The following is a 21,233-nucleotide window of genomic DNA, read 5'->3' as shown; positions in this document are numbered from 1 at the left end:
AAACGGTCATTTTCATTCAATAAGATGGAGCACTGAAGCCATACACTTGATATCCAGCTCAACAGAAGCCTGATAACGACCCATTCTTTTGAATCAGGTGTGACTATAGGCAATATTGCAGAGTAGAATGATAATCTGATTTGCTATCAAGTAAAGAGACGACTGCTCTCCTCTTCGCGTTCCTCTTTTCAATTTCCTCTCCTTTTCCCTTCAACCTCCTTTCTCCACCTTGGCAGGCCTTGCAGACATGTGATATTTAGATGGAGTACGGAAGAGACATTTTATTGGCATCCAACAATTACTCATATATAGCTGTAACAGAAACCTGTACAAATTCACAAACAGGTGATTCTGGCCCCCAAACCAAAAGAACAGTCATGCAAGACTAAATGAGGATCATCAGGCAGGAAGGTCAGAATAGAAGAAATAACCAATCCCTGTTCAACTGAAACATATGCCATATCAAGACATTTCAATTTCAAAGCAAACATTTTCTTCATTTTCACGCTAGAAACATCCCGAATGCCTTATTTCCGACAGCCCCCATACCTGTAAATAAAGAAAACGTTGATATATTGCTTTCCTATCACATAAATGCAGGAGAGAATCTTTCACAAGGCACACTGTTTTCGATTAGAGATCACTGTCTCTCAAGTGTCACGCCACATCAGTCTGGCGCCGTGCAGAAACTGAACTACACATGCTGTGCAGCCGACAGGGCCACACGCACGCACCGCTCTCTCCCACAGCACACCTCGAACAGGTGGAGCAGTAGCAGCACAGTCCTGGAAGCCTCTGCCACCCTCCAGGAGAAGCTGCGGTCAGTATCACACCTCGATGTTGACCTTGGCCAGGCGGTACTGCAGGGAGGAGGGGTTGCGGAGCAGGACCAGGCCCCGCTGGTCCTCGGGCTGGCCCAGCAGCATGTGCAGGAGCCCGGGCAGGCTGACCAGACCCAGGGCCTCCCCGCACCCGGACACCAGGGAGAAGTCCCCCTGGGAGACCCAGCCCAGCGTCACACGGGAGCAGTGGGACGAGACGCTGGGCAGGGGCTCCGGCCAGAGGCCCAGGATCAGGTCAGAGGTCGGGGAGGAGGAAGGTGGGGTGAGGCTGGGAGCAGGGAGCGTGACGGAGGGGAGGGGGGTGGGGGCAGATAGGGAGGGAGGGCCAGGGGTGGAGTGGATGGTGGGGGCAGAGCTGGTGTCGGGACCGGGGGTGGATGTAGAGGTAGAGATGGGGGCAGACCCAGACTGTTTGTCATCAGACTTGTGAGAGGAGGAGGAGGAGGTGGGCTTGGCCTTGCGGTGCTTCTTGAGTTGCTTCAGCTTGCTTCTGAAGTGGTCTGTGTGGAGAGGCTCCAGGGGCTCGCTGCAGCTAGGCTGTCCACGCTGCCGACGCAGGTCCTCGGGGGCGGGCACACACACCTGGGCGTGCAGCTCCGGTTGGCCCTTAGACAGCAGAGAGAGGCGGACCCACACCAGGCTCCTCCAATTGGATGCGAGGAGAGATGCAGCCACTGCTGGATTCAGCGGCGGGACCGCCCACTGGCGCTGGGACCTCTGACCTTTCGAGGATGTGGGCCTGCACCAACTAGAAAGCAGCCTCAGGGACTTCCTGTTCCTGGAGAGCACAATAACAAGTCAAAATGAATGGGTCAATGAATGAATGGTCCCTTTGGACTCCAATGAAATAGTCGGAGGGCAGTGAAATGTTCTTTTTAACCGGCAAACTATTCCCTGCGGTTTGACAAATCAAATCAATTTCACTTTGTAGCTCATAAAATTGGCCGTGTCCAAGTGATTTGCTGATGTTTTGGGGATAGCTGGCGCTGCCTCTCCTGCTAATCGGGCTGATTCATCACAGCCAGACGTTCCCCGGATGTTCCCATCAGCCACATCATCATGACAGAGTGGGGGGCTGCACTACAGCATGCATCAGCCCTGTCTCACACACACACACACACACACCACTCCTCTCCTACCAACATGAACAAGTCAAGGGAAGTTGGGGGGGAAACCCTGGAGTGGTCTTATGGTTCAAGAGACATATAGAGGGTTTTGAATAGACTTGATCTATACACACGCAGTGTTTCCCCTAGGTTTACAGCTTTGGGAGGTGGGGAGGGCGTCCCCCTAATATAATGGTAGGGGAAACACTGACACGAGAGAGAGAGAGATTTACACCAGAAATAAGGTGTGCTGATCTACCTCAAGATAGTGAAGGCCACGTCCACTTGTGATGTCATTTCCCCCGCCTTTGGCACCAGGAGTTTAGCTAGGGTCTCGCTACTTCCTCCTCCCTTCGCCTCCTCTCCTCCTGTCACCGCCTCCTCCCTCACAATCAGCTCCCACTCCTCCGCCAGCTGTTGCCAAGGGCAACGGAACGGAGCCAGGCAGCCATGTTTTATGTAATTGGTCCTCTTGGCAGGTGGACGCCTACAGGGGGGCAGAAGGGTCAAACTCTTGTCAAACTGTCAGGGCAGATCACCAATTTATGTAACAAATCAAGGCTGGGGAGCGGATGGTGGAAAACAGTCGGTTCTCTTTCGAGTGTGGAGCTGTGAGGCGTCTATGACTGGAAATCAGCTTCAGCACCGGGATGCACAAGGTGCTAGTCTCAGCAACCTCCCCCATTAGGAATCTCAACAACAGATACTCACAATAATTGTCACATGTCATGCTGGATTTGACTTTTATGTCCCAGAACATTATGACAAATTACGACACAGAATGTTATTCGAAACACACTCAATGAGGATCATTATAGACAGACCCCATTGAGCGCAGTGTGTTGCTGACCTTTTGAACTTGGCCAGCAGTTCCTCTTCCTGCTCCTCCTGGAAGCGCTTCCCCGCAGGGCAGTCTGGGTAATCATGGGGGAAGTGCGGCGCTCCCTTGTTCTGGGAGTGTTTCAGCGCCATGTTAAGCCCCCCCACACGCACCCCTCTGTACACCAGAGGCACCCAGAAGGCCATGCCCCAGGCCTTGGGCAGCAGCAGGTCCCAGCCCACTCCCCAGGACGCCTGCTCCTGGCCGGCCTGTTTGCCAGGCTGCTGCACCAGCAGGACGGGCACCCTGCCTTGGGGAAGGGGCTGCAGCCTGGAGCCTGGCACCAGCACCTCGCTACGCATCCGGTTCAGCTCCTGCTCGGGGGTCTTGTGGTCGGTGACGTTGTCTCGGACCGAGCGCTCCCACAGGGGACTCTGGCTGCAGCCCTCGGGGACACCATGCAACATCAGCTCCCTCCTGCTCTCCTCCTCCTCGTCCACCTCTGGAACACACCACCCCCAGCACAGGACACACTCCTGCATGACCAGCGATGGGACCCGCACACGACTCCCTGTACCCACGCTACACGTGAACAAACTGAAGGGTCTGAAAGCCCCGGTCAACTTTATGATCTATACCCAGCTGCCTATGAGGGAGTTTTGAGAAGTGTACGCAACATGGCAGACCATGTCAACCAGATCAGATTATTGAAACCTAATGAAACTTCCATACGACTTATACCGATATGACATCTCCTCAGATCGTTGTCTGGGAGACAGCCCATAGGGTTGACCGGTTTAGGGGGGAGTCTGGTGGTACCGTGCCTTATAGAGCGGGGGATGGGAGTGTGTTGGGCTCCGAGGGCCTGGTCTGGGGCACAGGATCCTGCCAGGATTCGAACCTGGGACATCTGCATGGGTGGGCAGAGGCTCCCCAGGAGCACAGGACCAGACGTGTCAGACAGAACCAGCCTCGGGCCCGCCCGTGTGGGGCCGGTACCACAGAACTATGGTACTGTGGCAGAACTGGTACGGTAGAACTGGGACCATGGATACATTAGGAGAGGATGGGGGGGGGGGGGGGGGGGTCTCGAGGTTACCTTGGGCCTGCTGGATGCTGGGCATGGCCTTGCCCCTGATCCTGGGCAGGGTCAACCTGGGGTCATCAACAGTGAGACCCAGCACGGAGCCTGACGGAACTTCCGCTGTGGAGTAGACACCTGGGGAGGGGAGGAACACACACACAATGACCATTTAGAGAAACTACAACTTCCACAACAAAAACACTTGAACTGAGGAACCAAGGCTTTCAATCTGAAGACCAAAATCCCTGCAGGCAGAACAGACCTTTGAGCAGATTAAAGATGTCCGCCTGTTTTCGATGGAGCGACATGTTCCTCTCATCCTTGCAGTGCTCCGGCCACCAGAAACAAGCCTGCTGGGACGGGCTTGAGGCCTGAAACCCAAACAAAACCTCACTAAAACACTGAATGAGCCCTTAACCGTCCACACACAGGTCATGAACTCTCCTCGCAGAGATTCCCCCGTGGTTCTTACATCACACTCTGTGGCGGCTTCCAGAGTCTCCGTGAGGACTGAGTGCGACAGCGGTCCAATCAGACGATAGCGCACAATCTCCATGGTGAGGTCGCTACAATAGAACAACACGAGGTCAGCATGAAAACAGCAGAACACGCTCAATAGAAAACACCTCAGTCCAATCAACACTGATTCAACCTACAGTAATTTTCATACTTTGTGTGACACCCCTTTTATGTATGCTAATCGACTTGTTTGATATTTACATTACGTATTCATTTAGCAGACGCTTTTATCCAAAGCGACTTCCAAGAGAGAGCTTTATACGGAAGGAAAGACCTTTCCAGACACACCTCAGGACTATCCCAGTAGTGCTGGACCTCCATGTCACAGGGGTGGTGGGAGACCTGGTTCCATCCCCCAGGACCTTCTTGGCTGGGGGCCCGGTAGTTTCAGTCTCCCCCTGGGAGCGCTTTCTCTTGGAGGCTTTGGCCCCGTCAGGCTGAGGCCCCTTGGTCTCTGTGTCCAGGGCTGGGGCTTGGGCTGGACCAGGGGGGGGCTGGGAGGGGGGGGCTGGGGCAGGAGGCATCTCCTCAAGGGTTGGCAGAGGGGGCACAGCCTCTGAACACTGACACACGGCCCGCAGCTCAGGCAGCAGGTCCTGGGTCCACGGAAGGAAGTTCAACACGTTAACATTCAATGAGGTGACATCATACACATGCGTCATCAATGGCTAAAGGATGAGTTCGGATGATCTCCTGTCTCACCTGTTTGAGTGTGGGATGGATCCAGAGCCACAGCTGTCTGTGTGTGGAGTCCTGTGTACGGGGTCTCCACAGAAAGAGCACAGGGCCCAGGGGCTGGGCAGGGGCCTGGCCCGCTCGGTACACCAAGGTACTGCCCTGCCTGCGCCCCGACAGGCTGGCTACAGCTGCAAACGTCGGTCCTGCAATCACAGAGCCCGGGTCAACAAGGCACGTTAACACGTGGTCAAATCCAGACCAAGGTTTTTTTTTACAACAAACGCAAAATAGAAGTATCTGACAAGCGGCCTCAGACCCAACCGTACCATCACATGCACACAGGCGCAAATTCACACAACACACATGAAAAGCCCCACATCCCGCAAAACCCAAACAAGTGACCCGAGCACACGCCCGTGGAGCCGACCTGAGTCCTTGCAGGTCAGCTGGGCCAGGGCAGCCAGGAGCAGGCCCTCCTCCCCTCGGAGCTCCAGGCAGCAGTGATAGGACAGGTCCTGGGAAGCCAGAGCACAACAGCAGCCTCAGCATGACCGACATCACCCGCAAAAGGTTAACCGGTCAAAGTGACCACCTCCGCGGAGGTTCCAGGTCCAAAAAGGCGAGAGGGGTTCAGACCTGCAGCAGGCAGTGGCTGCTCATGGCGCGGTAGCAGGCGCGGTAGCACTTGTAAGTGGGCCGTTCCCCCAGGCAGTAGCCCCACCTCTTCGCCATGTGGAAGCGCTTGGCGTGCCAGATGTGCGTCTCCAGCCACACGTTCTTCCGTTGCCGCCGGTTGAAGTCCAGGAGCAGGTTGCCGTGGCGACGGCGGGCCTTGCGGCTCTTGGTCTTGGACTGGGGCTTCTTCTCCTTCTGACCCAGCTTCTGGCTCTTCTCCAGCTGACGGGGCAAACACAGTGCGGGAGGCTAGGGTGAGCGTCCTTCTCATTCTGCTGACCTACATCCGACTCCAACTTGATCCACAGTGTTTATGTGTGTGTGTGTGTGCGTGTGTGTGTGTGACAGCCGTACCATCCTGTTAGCCACCTCCCTCAGCCTGCAGGGTAGTCTCTTGGTGTTGTGGCTCATGGCCCTCCTCCTCATGTGCTTGGGCAGCACACCGAACGCATGCACACTCCCTGTCGTCTTGTTAACTGCCTTGAGCATGGCGGTCACCTCGGCGGCCCTGGCCTTGATAAACCCTGAGGCTGGGGGGATTACGTTCGTGTAAATACACTTTTTCTTATTAATACCTGTGATAGCACTGGAGTTGTTAACAAGCTATCTATGAACTTGAACATGTTGATCATACGGAGGACACCAGTTTCTCTTTACCAACGCAGAGCCTGAAAGGAGCAGCCAGCCATGGCTTTACCTGTGATGGCTTTTGGGAGCTCCTGGCCATAGGCCTTCCCATCTCTTTGGTGGCCACGGACCCAGCCACCTCCGTGGATAGGGTGAGAGGACCCCCGGTCTCTTGCCGGCGATGGATCATGACCACGACCTGCAGAGAGAGAGAGCAGGGTAGTGAAATAGAGCTAATGGCGGATAACCTTACCGGTCGGTCTGTCGGCTAAAACAGACTTTAAGAATTATCTGCACGTATCACACTCAGATAGAGCAGTTACCGTGTGATGGACCCTCTCCTCCGTTTCTGCAGTGCGAGCTGCCAGAGCCGACTCCAGGGGAGGAATACGTCACACTGCTGGGCTGATTTTTCAGCTTCTTATTGCGCATCCTTTCTTTGGCTGACGACATTTCTCCAGCTATCAGAGAAGGAATAGTTTGGGCTTAATGGCATGCACTGTATCCTCATTCGCTTACTAATGCACACTGCTAGCTAGCTAACCAACGCTAGCTACTGAAACCTAACCAGTTATCTTATTTATTAAGCTAGAACCAATGTCATTATTGTGTATTATTAGTAGGTTAGTATTGGCTTAAAGACCTTACTGCTATGTAGACACAAAAGAACCACAATAACACACTCACCTTAAAGTTTTAAACAGAGGAATGCTATTCAAAACGCACGCTGTCACATTTCTATCGGCATGTGAATTTTCTGCAAGTTGTCACTAACTTCCGGTTACTTGGTGTTCATGGGATATGTAGTTCAAGAATATATTGAGACAGCACGCATTGCGCTCGAACCGAACTCAGCGGTCATTTGACGTTTCTCAACCACGCGGTTCCACTTGTTTCGTTGGCACTGTTAGTTGACTATTTGGGTTCCAGCCATGTCTGCCATCATCAGGAAGATAATAAACACAGCAAAGGCTCCTGCAGCCATCGGTCCATACAGGTAAAGAAATATCACCCGGTGCATGCCAGAATTTTGTATTATTGCTTAGAGGGGATATGCAATTGCATTCAGTTAACTTCTATTGTCTAATGCACGTCTTGGTGGTTAAAGGTCCGTTTGTTCATTTCAAAATATTTGTTCAGGTCGCACGTAAACAGATCCGTGAACCGAAATTTGTAGCCTATAGTTTTGGATGGAAGTTTTTGGAATGGGTGTCACCCTCTGACCCAATAGCAATGGAGAGGGTGGGGCAAAGTGCATGTAAGCAATAACCGTGGTCAGGGTCCGGGTGAAAGTACAGGCTTTTGGCTAATGCCTTTATCCGTTGCATTATGTCTGCTGATTTGCGTGGATTGGCAATATTCCGGAACCTTCCTGCAAATGATATTTGTACCTCTGTAGCACTATTCTCATTCCTACTTTTTGTTGTGCCAAATATAACTAAAATGCGAAGAAAAAGGTTTTACATCTCTTATGAATCTGATTAAGGTTGTTACTGCGTTTAACCACAAGGTGGCGTTATAGCATCATGTTTCAAGAATGTGCCTGTACTAATTTACATTTAGTCATTTAGCAGACGCTCTTATCCAGAGCGACTTACAGTAAGTACAGGGACATTCTCCCCGAGGCAAGTAGGGTGAAGTGCCTTGCCCAAGGACACAACGTCATTTTGCACGACCGGGAATCGAACCAGCGACCCTCTGATTACTAGCCTGATTCTCTAACAACTCAGCCACCTGTCTCCCCTATTATATACTAATGGTGGTTTCATTCAGTTCCAATACAGTTGGATCTGTAGCTAGTTTCTGGAACTAGTTTTCACATATTCCATGAGTAGACATGTTTAATGAGAGAGTCTGTCTTCCAGCCAGGCGGTGATGGTGGACCGGACCCTGTATGTCTCCGGGCAGCTGGGGATGGACCCCTCCTCTGGGCTGCTCGTGGATGGAGGCGTGCAGGCCCAAGCCAAACAGGTGATGGTCAGACACACACACACACACTCTGTCTCTCGCAAGCAAGCATGCACGACCAAACCAAACAAGTGGATTTTCAGTCACCTTCCGGGAATGTGTTGATGTAAATTGTGTGCCCCCCTCCCCTACAGGCTCTGATCAACATGGGGGAAATCCTGAAGGCAGCAGGGTGTGGCTATGACAACGGTGAGGACTACACTGCCATGGAGACGGTTGAACATTTGTGGATGTGATGTAATAATGTGATTAATAAACGAGTTCCTGTTTGTTTCAGTTGTCAAGACCACAGTGCTTTTGGCTGACATGAACGACTTCACCAATGTCAATGACGTTTACAAACAATGTGAGTGGTCTTGATCCATTACTTTGATGGCTACAGCACTACAAACCTATTGTTGTGCATCATCTTGAAAGGATTGAACAAATCTTGCTTAGTTCACCCACCAGAGGGCGCTGTTGCCTAACAAACGACTGTCCAAGCATGCATGGCGGATGTGTGTATGTGGCACTTGTGCAAAAAAACATGGAGTTCTACTCAGTAACAGGAACTAGAGCCTCAAGACTGAGAGCTTCTGCCTCAGGAAACACATTCATCCATGGGTTTCCTTTGCTCTAATATGCATCATCAGATATTTACTTACGCATCGTATGTCATTTTAAGTATAGGTAGATCTGAGACCTTGTGTGTGTATGTGTGTCTAGTTTTCAGCACCCACTTCCCTGCTAGAGCAGCCTACCAGGTCGCTGCTCTGCCCAGAGTGAGTGTCGCTTTAACATCTTTAACCAACCTATTGTCTTTGTTCAACGTTCAAACATACTTGTCGTTAAATATTTAGCCTCTCTCCCTCCTTTCTCTCTCAGGGGGGGCTTGTGGAGATTGAAGCTGTCGCGGTCTCGGGCCCTATAACAGACGCCTCCTCCTGAAGGAAACACCAATCAGCACACTGGAATTGGGAGAATGGAACACGTGCTAGCCAATCACAGTACCTGTGTACATTCTTGATCTGAATAGCAGATGTTCCAATTAAACTGTTGACTTAACTTAGGGACTTCAAGATAATGATTATGATGTGACATCAAGGATATGAATTGACAGTTAGCTTTACAGTTAGATGTCTGAATAGTGGTGGTTGGAGGACTGAAGGTGTATGGATGGGTCGTGTGTGAGTCACTGAGCAGTCATCTGTTTTGCTTGCATGGCGCCTGCCCATGCACTTTCACCAGCGTTGTTAGCTTTAATGAGGGGTGTTCAGAGCTTCTGTCCTCAGACAACAACAATGAGCTTTATATTCCCCACGGCTAATGTTTTCGCTTAGTTTTATGGAGTACAACTGAGGACTACCTACTGACCAAGCGTTGCTTTGTTTATTGTATTACTCTTATACCAGCCTAGTCTTGCCTTATCCTTTTCAGTCCTAACAGCTACTGTACTCGGTCATGGTAAGAATAAAGATGGAGACACCTGGTTCCTGTGTCGTGTATTTGGTAGCTATGTGGTCCTTAATGGATATGGATGGAGTGGTAGGTGGAGGGTTGTGGAAAGTCTTCATTCCTGTGGAGTTGGGTGATATATACCTGAGAGGACAGACTAACCGGCCTAGACCCTCTTCCCCCCCCCCCCCACACACACACAGAGGTAAACCAGTCTGAGTATTAGTAAGCAAGACTTTATTTGGACTGTACACTAAAACATTAGCGCATCACATACACAGCTCAGAAATAACATATTACAGAAGAGTGATCGTTTCTGGGCCTTGCATAGAAAAAAGAACATGGAAAACATTTGATCCCGCTACCCATCGTCATCACACGAACCAACATTAGACAGGCAGGCACAGTCTTTCACAACCATGGTATGAGATGAGACTGAGCCTTCAAAACTGTGAAAAGACCAGACACTGGAGTCTGAACATGTAAAATTCCCTAAGCCATTTTATAATGGTCTTCATTCTGTTATGTTTAGGGTTAAAAGGATCAGTTTCTGTAGGAGGTGCACCACAAACCCAGTGTTGGTGTGTTATGTTGTAAAGCCTGAAGGAACAAGAGGATAAGAGTTAATGGATCCGCTAATGGAAGCTTACTTGACTTTGATCCATGTCCTCTGGATGAAACAACAGAATCACTGACTCCTGTAATATTTGATTTACAACACATAACCTCCTCCACACCAGCCTCACTCACAGTCTAGATTTGGTACAATGTACAGTTTCCTTAGCGTAGATGGTCACCTAAACAGAGTAACTTCCATTCATAATAGCTTTTTAATGTTGTGACCAACTCATATAAACAAGGTGACAGGAAAGAGAAGCCCTGACATGCACGCAGCACACAAACTCATCCCATCGTATATCAACACTCTGCTCTACAGTTAAACCTTTAGTATTCACATACCTACATGTACTCGTCAACCCTTTTTGAATTCATCATTAGCGAGATTACCATGGAAAGGGTGTGGTGAGAGTCCATCTTCCTTCGCCTGGTTGAGCGCGCTAGGCTAACAGAACATGTATTTGCATTCACAGTTGTTATAATATGTTTGGCTTGTATTCCTCATCATTGGAGCAGCTAGTTAAGTAGTAATGAATCTATGTAGCCTTTCCACGCGAAGCTGGTCCGCACCACGGCGACTCCACCCTGTTGTTTAGAAAGTGACAGTGTTGTCCTGTAGTCTGTTCCCAGTTCTGCTCTGGTATCCATCGTCGTGCATCATCCTGCTTCAGCACAGCAGCAAACAGTCTGTTTGAGGGAGCTGCGCGGCTCAAGGCACTTCTTTCAGTAACAATGCCAGTACCAGGAGTGAGAAATATTATATGTACAAATGGAGGAAACAGTGTGATCTTTCTGGAAGAACAGGTTATGAAGGCATCCTGGTGTAAGAACTCACAGTAAAAATCGAATGGAGCTGGTCTGCAGCTTGGTAGGCATGTGTGTGTGTGTGTGTGCGTGTGTGCTTTTACAGTAAAAGTGTGTGTTTGTTTTCCAGTAGCCGTTTCTCGTGCATCTTTGGGTTTGTGCATTATTTACTCATATATTCATCATTTTCTTTTCACTTGGCGCTGTAAGAAAAAGGGAAAAATGACTTAGACTTCATGTCCTACAAATCATTTAGCAACAAACATTCAAAGTTATACAGCTCTGACGCCCTGTTGCCATGGAGACATTTCATTTGCAACAGAGTGAGAACATCTCTTTCAGAGTGAGGGGTAAGGGGGGGGGGGGGGGGTCAATGAGTATGTTCGTCTCACCAGAGGCCTCTTCATGTTGGGGTGAGGACCTCTAGTCCTTTTTGGCCTTCTGTGCTTCCTGTAGGACCACTGCAGCTGCCTGCGCCGCCACTGTCTCCAACACATTCACTGGAGATAGATCATATGACACAACCAGGAAGTCAGACATTGGCTGGCATTTCCATGCATGAAACGTATGACATTCTGACATGAAATGTGGGGGTGTGTGGGGGGTGGGGGTTGGGAAAGTCTTAAGTTCTTTGACATATTTGAATGATGAAGGAACAACTTCATCGTCAGTTACACTAAAGACACATCAACACAGCGTCGACACACACAGCCCCTACATGGTAAGTGTCAACATTCCAGTGCCGTCAGTACAACTTGTACCCCCGCAGAGCCGGTTTAGTGAATAGAGCTGACCTGTGCTGTGTTTCTCAAACATACATACATGAAGAGGGTGTGGGTAGGGACATGCCTTGCACACACACACATACACACACATCTCAGAGAGAGAGGGGGGAGGGTGCCTGAGTTATGCAACTCCTCCCCTCAGCCAGAACTTGCACGGGTAGGCTGAAGGGGCCTCCTTTGCCTAAAAGTACAGTATGTTCTTTCCCTGTTTGAAGAAGGGCACCTATAGAAAGACTAGATTTGTGGTGTTCCTCCTGCAAAAGTTAGGATTACAATAGATTTTCTTACACAGACTACTATGTCCCAGACACCCACTTCATTAAATTAAAAGTTACTGATAACTAAGTACCTGATTAAGCCGTTCTATAATAATTGTATGGTTTAAGGGGGGAGTCGGGTGGCTGAGCGGTTAGGGAATCGGGCTAGTAATCTGAAGGTTGCCAGTTCGATGCCCGGCTGTGCCAAATGACGTTGTGTCCTTGGGCAAGGCACTTCACCCTACTTGCCTCAGGGGGAATGTCCCTGTACTTACTGTAAGTCGCTCTGGATAAGAGCGTCTGCTAAATGACTAAATGTAAATGTAAGAATCAATACATCTTTACGGTGTGTGTGCTTGTTTGTGTTGGAGAGCTACATGCTACAGCCATGACAACAGTCTCTTGTGTGCGACTGTGTGGTCAGTGAGAGGTTGGTCCTCTCACAAGCTATACAGAGACCAAGACACACATACTACCAAATCAAAACAGACAATGGGTTCATTCTCCACTGCCACATGTACAGCTCCATTCAACATGCCATTTACATTTGTAGAGACGGGGGGGGGGGGGTCCAAATATTTACATGTGTTATGTAATCCCTAGTAACAGTGCATAAGTCTATGTAGGCACAGAGAACAATGAGGGAAAGTGTGTGGCTGGGTGTGTTGTCGCTAGCAAGACACAGAAGCCCCAACCACACACTGTCTCCTTCAGTCCGAAGCAGTATTGTCTCACACACTGCCTTATCTGTCCATCGCACCCTGGGACAAAACCGTCCTATTAATCTGCCCCCTCCCTCACCCTCCCCAGTGCTGGTTCAGTCTATATGCAGGGTTATTCATTACCAGGACAGCTGGTCACCAAAGCTGACCCATGAGGAACCAACACTGGGCCTGTAGTGTGTTGGATACCCTAGTCTTGGTTACTGGGTGTTAATGGTGTCATTAAGGCCTTGGGGGTTGGCCATCATTAGCCTTGACACTAATATGTAACCCAGAGAAGCTAGGTTCGACATTGCAACTCATTGTTTGCCAGTGTGGGTCAATGTCTTTAGGGTCTGTTTTTATAATGCCTCACAAGGTAACTAGGTCCAGTTGATCCTTGGGGATAAGACTTGTGGACAAAGGGGAGCTGGCCTTGGTAACCAGGAGGTTAATGGGTTAGTTTGTCCAACACCAATACACGCCAGAACCTGAATACACAGGGAAGACAGATGTTCCTACTTCAGTCCTTTTTAACCAGGATTGCTGAACGTCTGTTTTTCACTCCTCAGGCTTTTTGGTGATTTGTTTTTACTAATGTAATCTCTATGCTTGTTTGCACATGCTCAGACACACACACACACAAACACATGCTGCATCCCAAATCGCATGCTTTAACTTAGTTACTTTCAGTAGGCATTGCAGCTGCCCTTATAATGTAAGTACTGTTGCATACTACTTTGTCATGTAACTGGAAATTGAACTGGCCCAGATAGGTATGTATCAGTCCCCTATTGAACAGTTGACTGTGGTACAAAGGGTTTTTGGTCAGAATAGCCAGAAAGGCATGCTGGCTCGCACACTTCAAAATGCAACTGGATGTAATAGGACATCCTGGTATTTTTGGGATCCTGTATTAGACATCCTATGTTTGTATCTAAACCCTTTTTTTATCATAAAAAATAGTATGGTATGCAAATTACACAACACTAATTTGAATGCATGTTTGCATGGGTGACTCAGCTATGTGTCATATTCAGGGGGCAGGTTAGCCTGATCAGACAGGAAACCGTCTCTTCAACTCACTTTACCACTGAAGCAACAGGTATTTCAGGAAACCATGACAACACCCAATGAGATGGAACCAATACGCCCTGCAGGCTGGGTTAGGTCTGATAATGGCTGTCAGGAATCCAGTTATGAGACATTAAATAGATATTTGTCATGTGACCACTCCATTTAGTGATATATAGGTTTGGTTAAAAGCCCATTTAGGTGTGGACATGTAATAACTCAGCTGATAGGAGACAGATCAGTTTTAGCGAATGAGAGAGAGGCCTGATGTGAATACATACCTCCAGCTTGGAGCACAAAAGCAGGGGTAATGACTGGAGCAGGGGCAGAAGCAGGGGTAATAGCAGGTGTAGGAGCAGGAACCACAACTGGAGAAGGTGCAGGAGCAACAGCAGGTTCCAGAACAGCAACTGGGGCAAGTTCAGGAGCAGGGGCCACAACTGGAACAGGGGCCGTAGCAAGGACCGGGGTAGGTTCAGGGGCAGGGACCGGGGTAGGTTCAGGGGCAACAACAGGTTCAGGGGCAGGGACCGGGGTAGGTTCAGGGGCAACAACAGGTTCAGGGGCAGGGACCGGGGTAGGTTCAGGGGCAGGGACCGGGGTAGGTTCAGGGGCAACAACAGGTTCAGGGGCAACAACAGGTTCAGGAGCAGCAACAGGGGTAGGAGCAGGAACTGGGGTAGGTTCAGGGGCAGGAGCAGGGACAACAACAGGTTCAGGGGCAACAACTGGAACAGGGGTAGGTTCAGGGGCAGGAACAACAGCAGGTTCAGGGGCAGGTGCAAGGACCAGGGCAGATTCAGGGGCAACAACTGGAACAGCGGCAGGAGCTGGGACTGTGGTAAGTTCAGAGGCAACAACAGGTTCAGGAGCTGAAGCGGGGACCGGGGTAGGTTCTGGGGCAGGAGCAACAACTGGAACAGGGGCAGGAGCAGAGACTGAGGTAAGTTCAGGGGCAGGAGCTGGTTCTGGATTAGTGGCAGGAATGGTAGTAGGTGCGTGGGCAGCTGGTGTGGGTTCAGGGGCTGGGTCTGCACCTGAGACTGGAGCTGGGGAACCCTCGACTGGTGCACAGGGGGCTGCTGCTGGGGCTGGTTCTGCTGCTGCTGGAGCTGGAGATGGTTCTGCCACTGCTGGAGCTGGTTCTGCCACTGCTGGGGCTGGCTCTGCTACTGCTGGAGCTGGTTCTGCCACTGCTGGGGCTGGCTCTGCTACTGCGGGAGCTGGAGATGGTTCTGCCACTGCTGGGGCTGGTTCTTCCACTGCTGGGGATGGCTCTGCTACTGCTGGAGCTGGAGATGGTTCTGCCACTGTTGGGGCTGGCTCTGCTACTGCTGGAGCTGGAGATGGTTCTGCCACTGCTGGGGCTGGTTCTTCCACTGCTGGGGCTGGCTCTGCTACTGCTGGAGCTGGAGATGGTTCTGCCACTGCTGGGGCTGGGTCTGCTACTGCTGGAGCTGGTTCTGCCACTGCTGGAGCTGGTTCTGCCACTGCTGGGGCTGGGTCTGCTACTGCTGGAGCTGGTTCTGCCACTGCTGGAGCTGGTTCTGCCACTGCTGGGGCTGACTCTGCTACTGCTGGAGCTGGCTCTGCAACTGCTGGAGCTGGTTCTGCCACTGCTGGGGCTGGTTCTGCTACTGCTGGAGCTGGTTCTGCCACTGCGGGGGCTGGTTCTGCCACTGCTGGGGCTGGTTCTGCTGCTGCTGGAGTTGGGGCAGCAGACTCCACAGCCTCCTTCACTGGCTCCACAACTGCTGCAGGGGGCACCACCACCTCCAGGGCACTAGGGGCGTCTGCTAGTGGTGCAACCTCCATGGCTTCTTGGGTCTCCTCCACAGCTGGAGGCTGGGGCTCAGGGGCTGAGGTCTCCTCTATAGCCACAGGAGCCGAAGCTGCCTCTGCCTCCGGGGCTGGTTCGCTCGCTGCAGGGGGAGCAGCAGCCTCCACTGGGGCAGGGGAGGCCTCTACTGCAGCCACATCCACTGGCACAGCAGCCTCAACTGGAGCAGAAACTTCAGCTGGGGCCACTGGGGCGAAGCTCTCTGGCTCTGCCTCTGAGATCACCACAGCCAAGGTCTCCTCCTCGACTTCCAGCCCCAGGCTCTCGTCTGCCTCCTGGGCTATGGCCACCAGCTCAGCTTCTTCATAGGTCCCAGGCTGGAAGTCGTCTAGCAGGGCACTCTGCACCGGTAGCTGCATCTGGTCCGCAATGGTCTCTGTGTCCTCTGCAACGATGCCATTTTTGACAACTAGAACAACACACACACACGCACAAAACAAGGGAGAAAGTAGCCAGAGACAGGTTAGTTCATTTGACCTAGCAATGGAAGTCCTACAATCCTAAATTGTAATCTGTGTTCTGCCATGATGTAATATTATTCAATTGCAGAAAAGCTGTGCAAAGATTTGATGGAATATGTTCAAGGGCACACTTTTCCAACTGACTGAACTGCATTCAGTGTGGGAGGTCAAGGAGGATGACATTGCCCCACCCTTACCCTGACCCTTCCTCTCTGCTAAATCCAACAGCACTCAATGTTAATAATCATCACAACGTCATGACAACCCTTTCCACAACAACTCTTTCCCAAGTACCTCTGGTACAGCACTGCTAAGCAACAGGTCATGTATAGCAAGATAGGGCCAATATTAAAGAAGGATTACAGAGCATTAGTAGCTAATATTTATCGAAAACATACCATGGGTGACATTTCAGAAGTTTTTTTTGCAAGGGACCAGTACCTACTATTCAAGTGGTTCCCTCTTATGAAGCAGGAAGTAGCAGGGCTATGCTGTGGCACCCTGCACAGTGCTGACTAATGCTAAATATAATGCAAGAGAGAAAGGACCAGTAAAGCTTAGGTGATTTTGTGGTAACTTTGTGTCAGTAACATGTGTTTTCTTCATTTTGAGTGGAATTTAGTATTAAATGATTAAAAAGACTTGCCAAGATCAGATACTGTAAATTTGACACCAGGGTGATAGTTTGGCATCTTATTGCTCACAGCCACAGTCAAAACAAACATTTCACACAGAGGGGTTCATTCCACAGACTTCCATTGCTGTGACCAAGGTCAGAATTGTAATGAGAAAATGTGTTGTGGAAAGTGTCCCATTCCCATGAGGGATATAAGGCAGGTTAACCAACGCATTTTTTTTCAGTGCATGCCAATGTATCTTGGATATGTTGACCTGTATGTATCTTCTTGGAGTGAATATGGCAGACTGGCGCAATTCTTTTTTTATGTTTTAGAACTGACTCAATTACAGATTTTGATGAAATTATAAATGTATTTACTTATAAATCAATATACCAATCAATCAGTCACTTGTTTAAGCATTAACACACAAGCTCACATGGACATACTGTAGTCTTCAGCAGTTGTTTGTGCTCATGACCTATCCATTGGAAGTGTTGCTAAGGGACTACAGTATTTACCGAAGGTCACGGTTCACTTGTGGAAAGCTTTTCAGGTGATCAAGTCCAGAAGGTAAACACGAGATACAGAACTCCTCTCCATCCATCCATCCATCCATCCTCCATTTCTGTGGCTAGGAATGTGGTGTATTGAAACCTGTGTCAGTCAGAGCAGACCCCCAGGCCTCTAAAGGAAGTGGGAGCTACCTCTGCAACTACTGAAGAAGAAAATCCATTTACTTTCCACCTGTACCTGATCAGACAACTATTCTGCTTTGGCAGGTACTTCTGTACTGAATATACAGAACAGCTATGACAAGGACAGTATTGTTGACTGGAATGAGTTCCCTAATATTGCCTGATAAAAGATCCAAACTTTTGCATGGTAATAAAAATCGTTAGTAACAGCCTGACTGTGATATATAGCAACCAATGGAGTCAAAGCCCTATTGTTAAAACGTCTTTAAAACCTATAAGACTCGGAAACTCGATATGGAGGCAGTCTACCATGACAGCCAGACAGGTTGAACTCCTGCACCCATGGGACATGAGAAAAAACAAAGGAACGTTTCCCAACCTGCTCAGAAAAGAGACCAGGACTGTCCTATTATTAAACAAGCCATGGCTTGCTCCCTAGCATAGACATTGCCTGCTGATTCATGCATGACATCAGCCAAATGATTGAATTAGCAGCTGATGTCCAGTTGGCCGTGATGGCTTCCTGGTTTCATTGGGCTGTCACAAGTTCTGAGAGGACCGGGAGGTGATGGCTGGAATGGTATGTGATGGGCTGGGACCTAATATGACTGTGGGCCAGGGCACAGGGGACAGGAACACATGAGGATCCAGCCATCTAGGCCTCACCTCTTTCTGAAGGGGATATTCTAACGTGGTATAAAGTTGTGGAGGTAAGGGTGGGGGGGGGGCGGGGGGTCAGTACTATACTATGTAGTGTTGTGGGGGGAGGAGGGGGAGGAGGAGGAGGGGGGGGGGGCAGTATGCACTATGTAGTGTTTCTGTGTGTGTGTAGAGAGGGACAGAGCAGCGGATACTCCTGATAAGTTTGTCTTTTGATGGGAGGGGGATGGGGGAGAGACGCGGGAGGCAGGGGTCACCAGGCCACGTCTGGATCAGGTTACAGGGGAGACAAGAGAAATGTCGCACTTCTGGATCGTCTGTCTTTTCCGTCGACTGCACATAGGTGGGCATGTGCTCGCACACCGCAACACTTGTTCAGAACAAAAGGGAACAACTCTGTATTAAGGCCGAGTTTTTCCAGATCCACCGATTGAAAATGGGAGTGCGTGTGCCAGCAGTGCTGCTGTGTTTGCTGAGGCCTTGTTGTGAGACGGAGCTGCTCTGAGTGGCTCTCGTGTGTCAACATGATTAGCAGCCAGAGATGACAGAGATCCCAGTCAAAACAGAGCCTGGCTTGGATTCCCAGGCCTGGCGACAGGGAGGTGGGGGGCGCTGGCATCTTGGATGCCCTTCAGCTGGTGGTGAGCATGCTACACACCGCTACCATTCAGCGCCACTGGGCAGAAGGGGCAACATTCATCCCTGCCACACTGACATCAGCACCCTGGAGCCAGAGGCAGCACTCCAGGTGACCTGGCAGGCTGGTTCAACAATGCCCTCCTTGACACTGTAAGGGTCATTGGCCCCTGACAGCATGCACAGACCCAGAGACCCAGCATGTACCAGTCAGCACTACAGTATGCCTGGTTCTATCTAGGACACTCTACCTGAACCTCCTGTCATGCTGGTCAATTTAAGAATCTTATTGCTAGTGTATAAATGGGCTTATTGCTGTCGTGTAATGGGATATCAGGTATATCTCACTGTCCGTGGTCGTAAAGCAACACACCAACAGCAGAAGCCCCACACAGAAATATAGACATAACGAGATTTACACAAGGTTGTGAAGCAGTATATTTCCATTTTAATCAATCTGTGGTAAGAAATACAAATAGCCATGAAGACAAGAGGGAGATAAGGAGACAGAGAGAGAGAGAGAGAGAGAGAGAGAGAGAGAGAGAGAGAGAGAGAGAGAGAGAGAGAGAGCAGGGGGACAGTGAGCTGTACATGTAGAGATTACATAATCTCAGCTGTGTCCATGGCAGGATCCAGGCCCCATGAATGGACAATATGGCCTGTGTGGTCAGCTGTGGCGCTGTTCCACATGCCTGTCTTGCTTCTGGCGTGGAACACATAGGCACGCATGCAAAGACACAGCAAACAAATACTCCTCCATAGCCACTGTGTGCCCCTCATCTATATGCGATTGTGTTTTGCCAGAGGAAGGATGGTAGGCTTTAGTGGGCTTTTAGAGGAATGCTGCTGGTGCAGTTCAGGGAGTTCCCTAACGTTCCCTTTATCTGTCTAATAACTCGTATCTGCTGATGTGGGGTAATATCTGGAGTCTAATGAACCGTTAAACACGTTAGATTTTTCCCCATTATAGGATATTTCAAAAATCAGACAACTCGCACACTTAACGCGTTGCACGTTCCTTAACAAAGACAATAGACACGCCCCCTAAAAAAATGTTGTTTTTGTGGCATCTTCCAAACTCATAAGAATAAGACTAATGATTACATTTTTTTAAAATGGGCCGGCGTTTATCACCAATTTGACGTGAAGAAAGATTATTTTATCGGGGCATTAAGGAGAAGTTGTGGCAGCCCATCATCGTCAATATGTTGGGTTAGACCTCCAGCCTTCAAAACGCATATGCATTAGGCCACATCGTACCCTACTGAACGTTTTACTGTTGGATGCTTCGATCAAAGATACGACTGTTCTCATTACCGCGTCCAGAGGCTTTCAATGTTCTACCGGATATTTTTGCAAAACTTTGTGACGCTGATGCATACACCGACACATCGCATATACACAAAGTACACAATGTACTGCACCCAAGTTGCCTACATGTACATGGGCTGTCCCAAACAATAAAGACAGGAAGAGTACAGGACCATTATGGAATTGTGTTATGAGGGCGCCTGAACTTAAATACGACCATACCTAAATAAGGACCGTTTTCGCTCGAGTGAGAAATAATAGACGCTGATTGGAACAACATATATTTGAAAAGCATGGGCTTTGTGCAGGTTCACAAGTAAATGTGAACTCTACCCCCAGCCCCCGAGTTTTCAAGAGGTACAAGTTACCCTTTCTGTTCTGCAGGTCCGGTGATAGACAGAGATACATTAGTGACTTGTTTAGACTTAGTTAACACTAAAGGTGCAGACTAGTTTTAAGAGAAGGACTCACGGAATGTGGTGTCTCCGTTGCTCTCCTCGTGCTTGGTTCCTGGTCTCTTCTCCTGGTCAACTGTCTGCGCGCTGGACGAAGAGCACCCCATCGCGAAAAATAGCAGAAATTAAGGAGGTAGCAGATATGAAGGGATAGACGAAGGTTTTTTTTTTTTAAGTTGACGAAGTAAACAACACAGATTGATAAATGCCCGATGATCTGTCAGCACACACACGAGAGGGTTGGTGAAAACATGGACAGTTTTCGGTTTTCTCTTCTCTATGAGAGGCTATGAGCAGCACTATCTCCCCTGGCCTGGTACTTTGTACATGGCCTGTCGCCCTCCTAATGCCCTGGATAACGAGACTCAACGAGCAGGAGCCACGTAGAGGACAGTCACACTGTGTGAAATGAAGACCCTTAACTTCACTCTCTCTTTCTTTACATTATTCACTTGTAGGAAAGGGGCGTGTACGTCCACCTCCCATGGTCTTCCCCTTATAGAAACTCAGAAATCCGCCTGGTGGTGACATTTATAAGTGCAACGTGTTGAGGGTAATGAGGC

At 49.7% G+C, this 21,233-nt stretch overlaps 3 protein-coding genes across 3 annotated transcripts; 1 reads left to right on the top strand and 2 right to left on the bottom strand.

Moving 5' to 3' along the window:
- Nucleotides 1-189: 189 nt before the first annotated feature.
- Nucleotides 190-7,529, bottom strand: pop1 (POP1 homolog, ribonuclease P/MRP subunit). The gene is made up of 14 exons (XM_062465174.1): nt 7,039-7,529; nt 6,675-6,812; nt 6,422-6,550; nt 6,079-6,254; nt 5,686-5,946; nt 5,477-5,564; nt 5,074-5,252; nt 4,660-4,967; nt 4,325-4,418; nt 4,115-4,223; nt 3,868-3,987; nt 2,799-3,270; nt 2,208-2,435; nt 190-1,620 (listed from the first exon to the last, which is right to left on the bottom strand). The coding sequence occupies exons 2-14, from the start codon at nt 6,802-6,804 to the stop codon at nt 828-830; spliced, it is 3,087 nt and encodes a 1,028-aa protein (XP_062321158.1). The 5' UTR covers nt 6,805-6,812; nt 7,039-7,529; the 3' UTR covers nt 190-827.
- On the top strand, nt 7,186-9,784 carry LOC134023227 (2-iminobutanoate/2-iminopropanoate deaminase-like). Its single transcript, XM_062465176.1, has 6 exons — nt 7,186-7,348; nt 8,217-8,322; nt 8,454-8,508; nt 8,597-8,665; nt 9,025-9,080; nt 9,184-9,784. Exons 1-6 carry the CDS (start codon nt 7,284-7,286, stop codon nt 9,244-9,246), a joined length of 414 nt encoding a protein of 137 aa, XP_062321160.1. The 5' UTR covers nt 7,186-7,283; the 3' UTR covers nt 9,247-9,784.
- A 185-nt stretch (nt 9,785-9,969) lies between these two features.
- Nucleotides 9,970-21,103, bottom strand: LOC134023224 (uncharacterized). Its single transcript, XM_062465173.1, has 7 exons — nt 20,687-21,103; nt 15,030-16,241; nt 14,856-14,906; nt 14,646-14,759; nt 14,274-14,615; nt 11,568-11,675; nt 9,970-11,378 (listed from the first exon to the last, which is right to left on the bottom strand). Exons 1-6 carry the CDS (start codon nt 20,775-20,777, stop codon nt 11,599-11,601), a joined length of 1,887 nt encoding a protein of 628 aa, XP_062321157.1. The 5' UTR covers nt 20,778-21,103; the 3' UTR covers nt 9,970-11,378; nt 11,568-11,598.
- Between the last annotated feature and the right edge of the window lie 130 nt (nt 21,104-21,233).

This window comes from Osmerus eperlanus, chromosome 7 (assembly GCF_963692335.1).
Source record: "Osmerus eperlanus chromosome 7, fOsmEpe2.1, whole genome shotgun sequence".
Classification (NCBI taxonomy): Eukaryota; Metazoa; Chordata; class Actinopteri; order Osmeriformes; family Osmeridae; genus Osmerus; species Osmerus eperlanus.
This window is presented reverse-complemented; position numbering and strand designations above follow the sequence as displayed.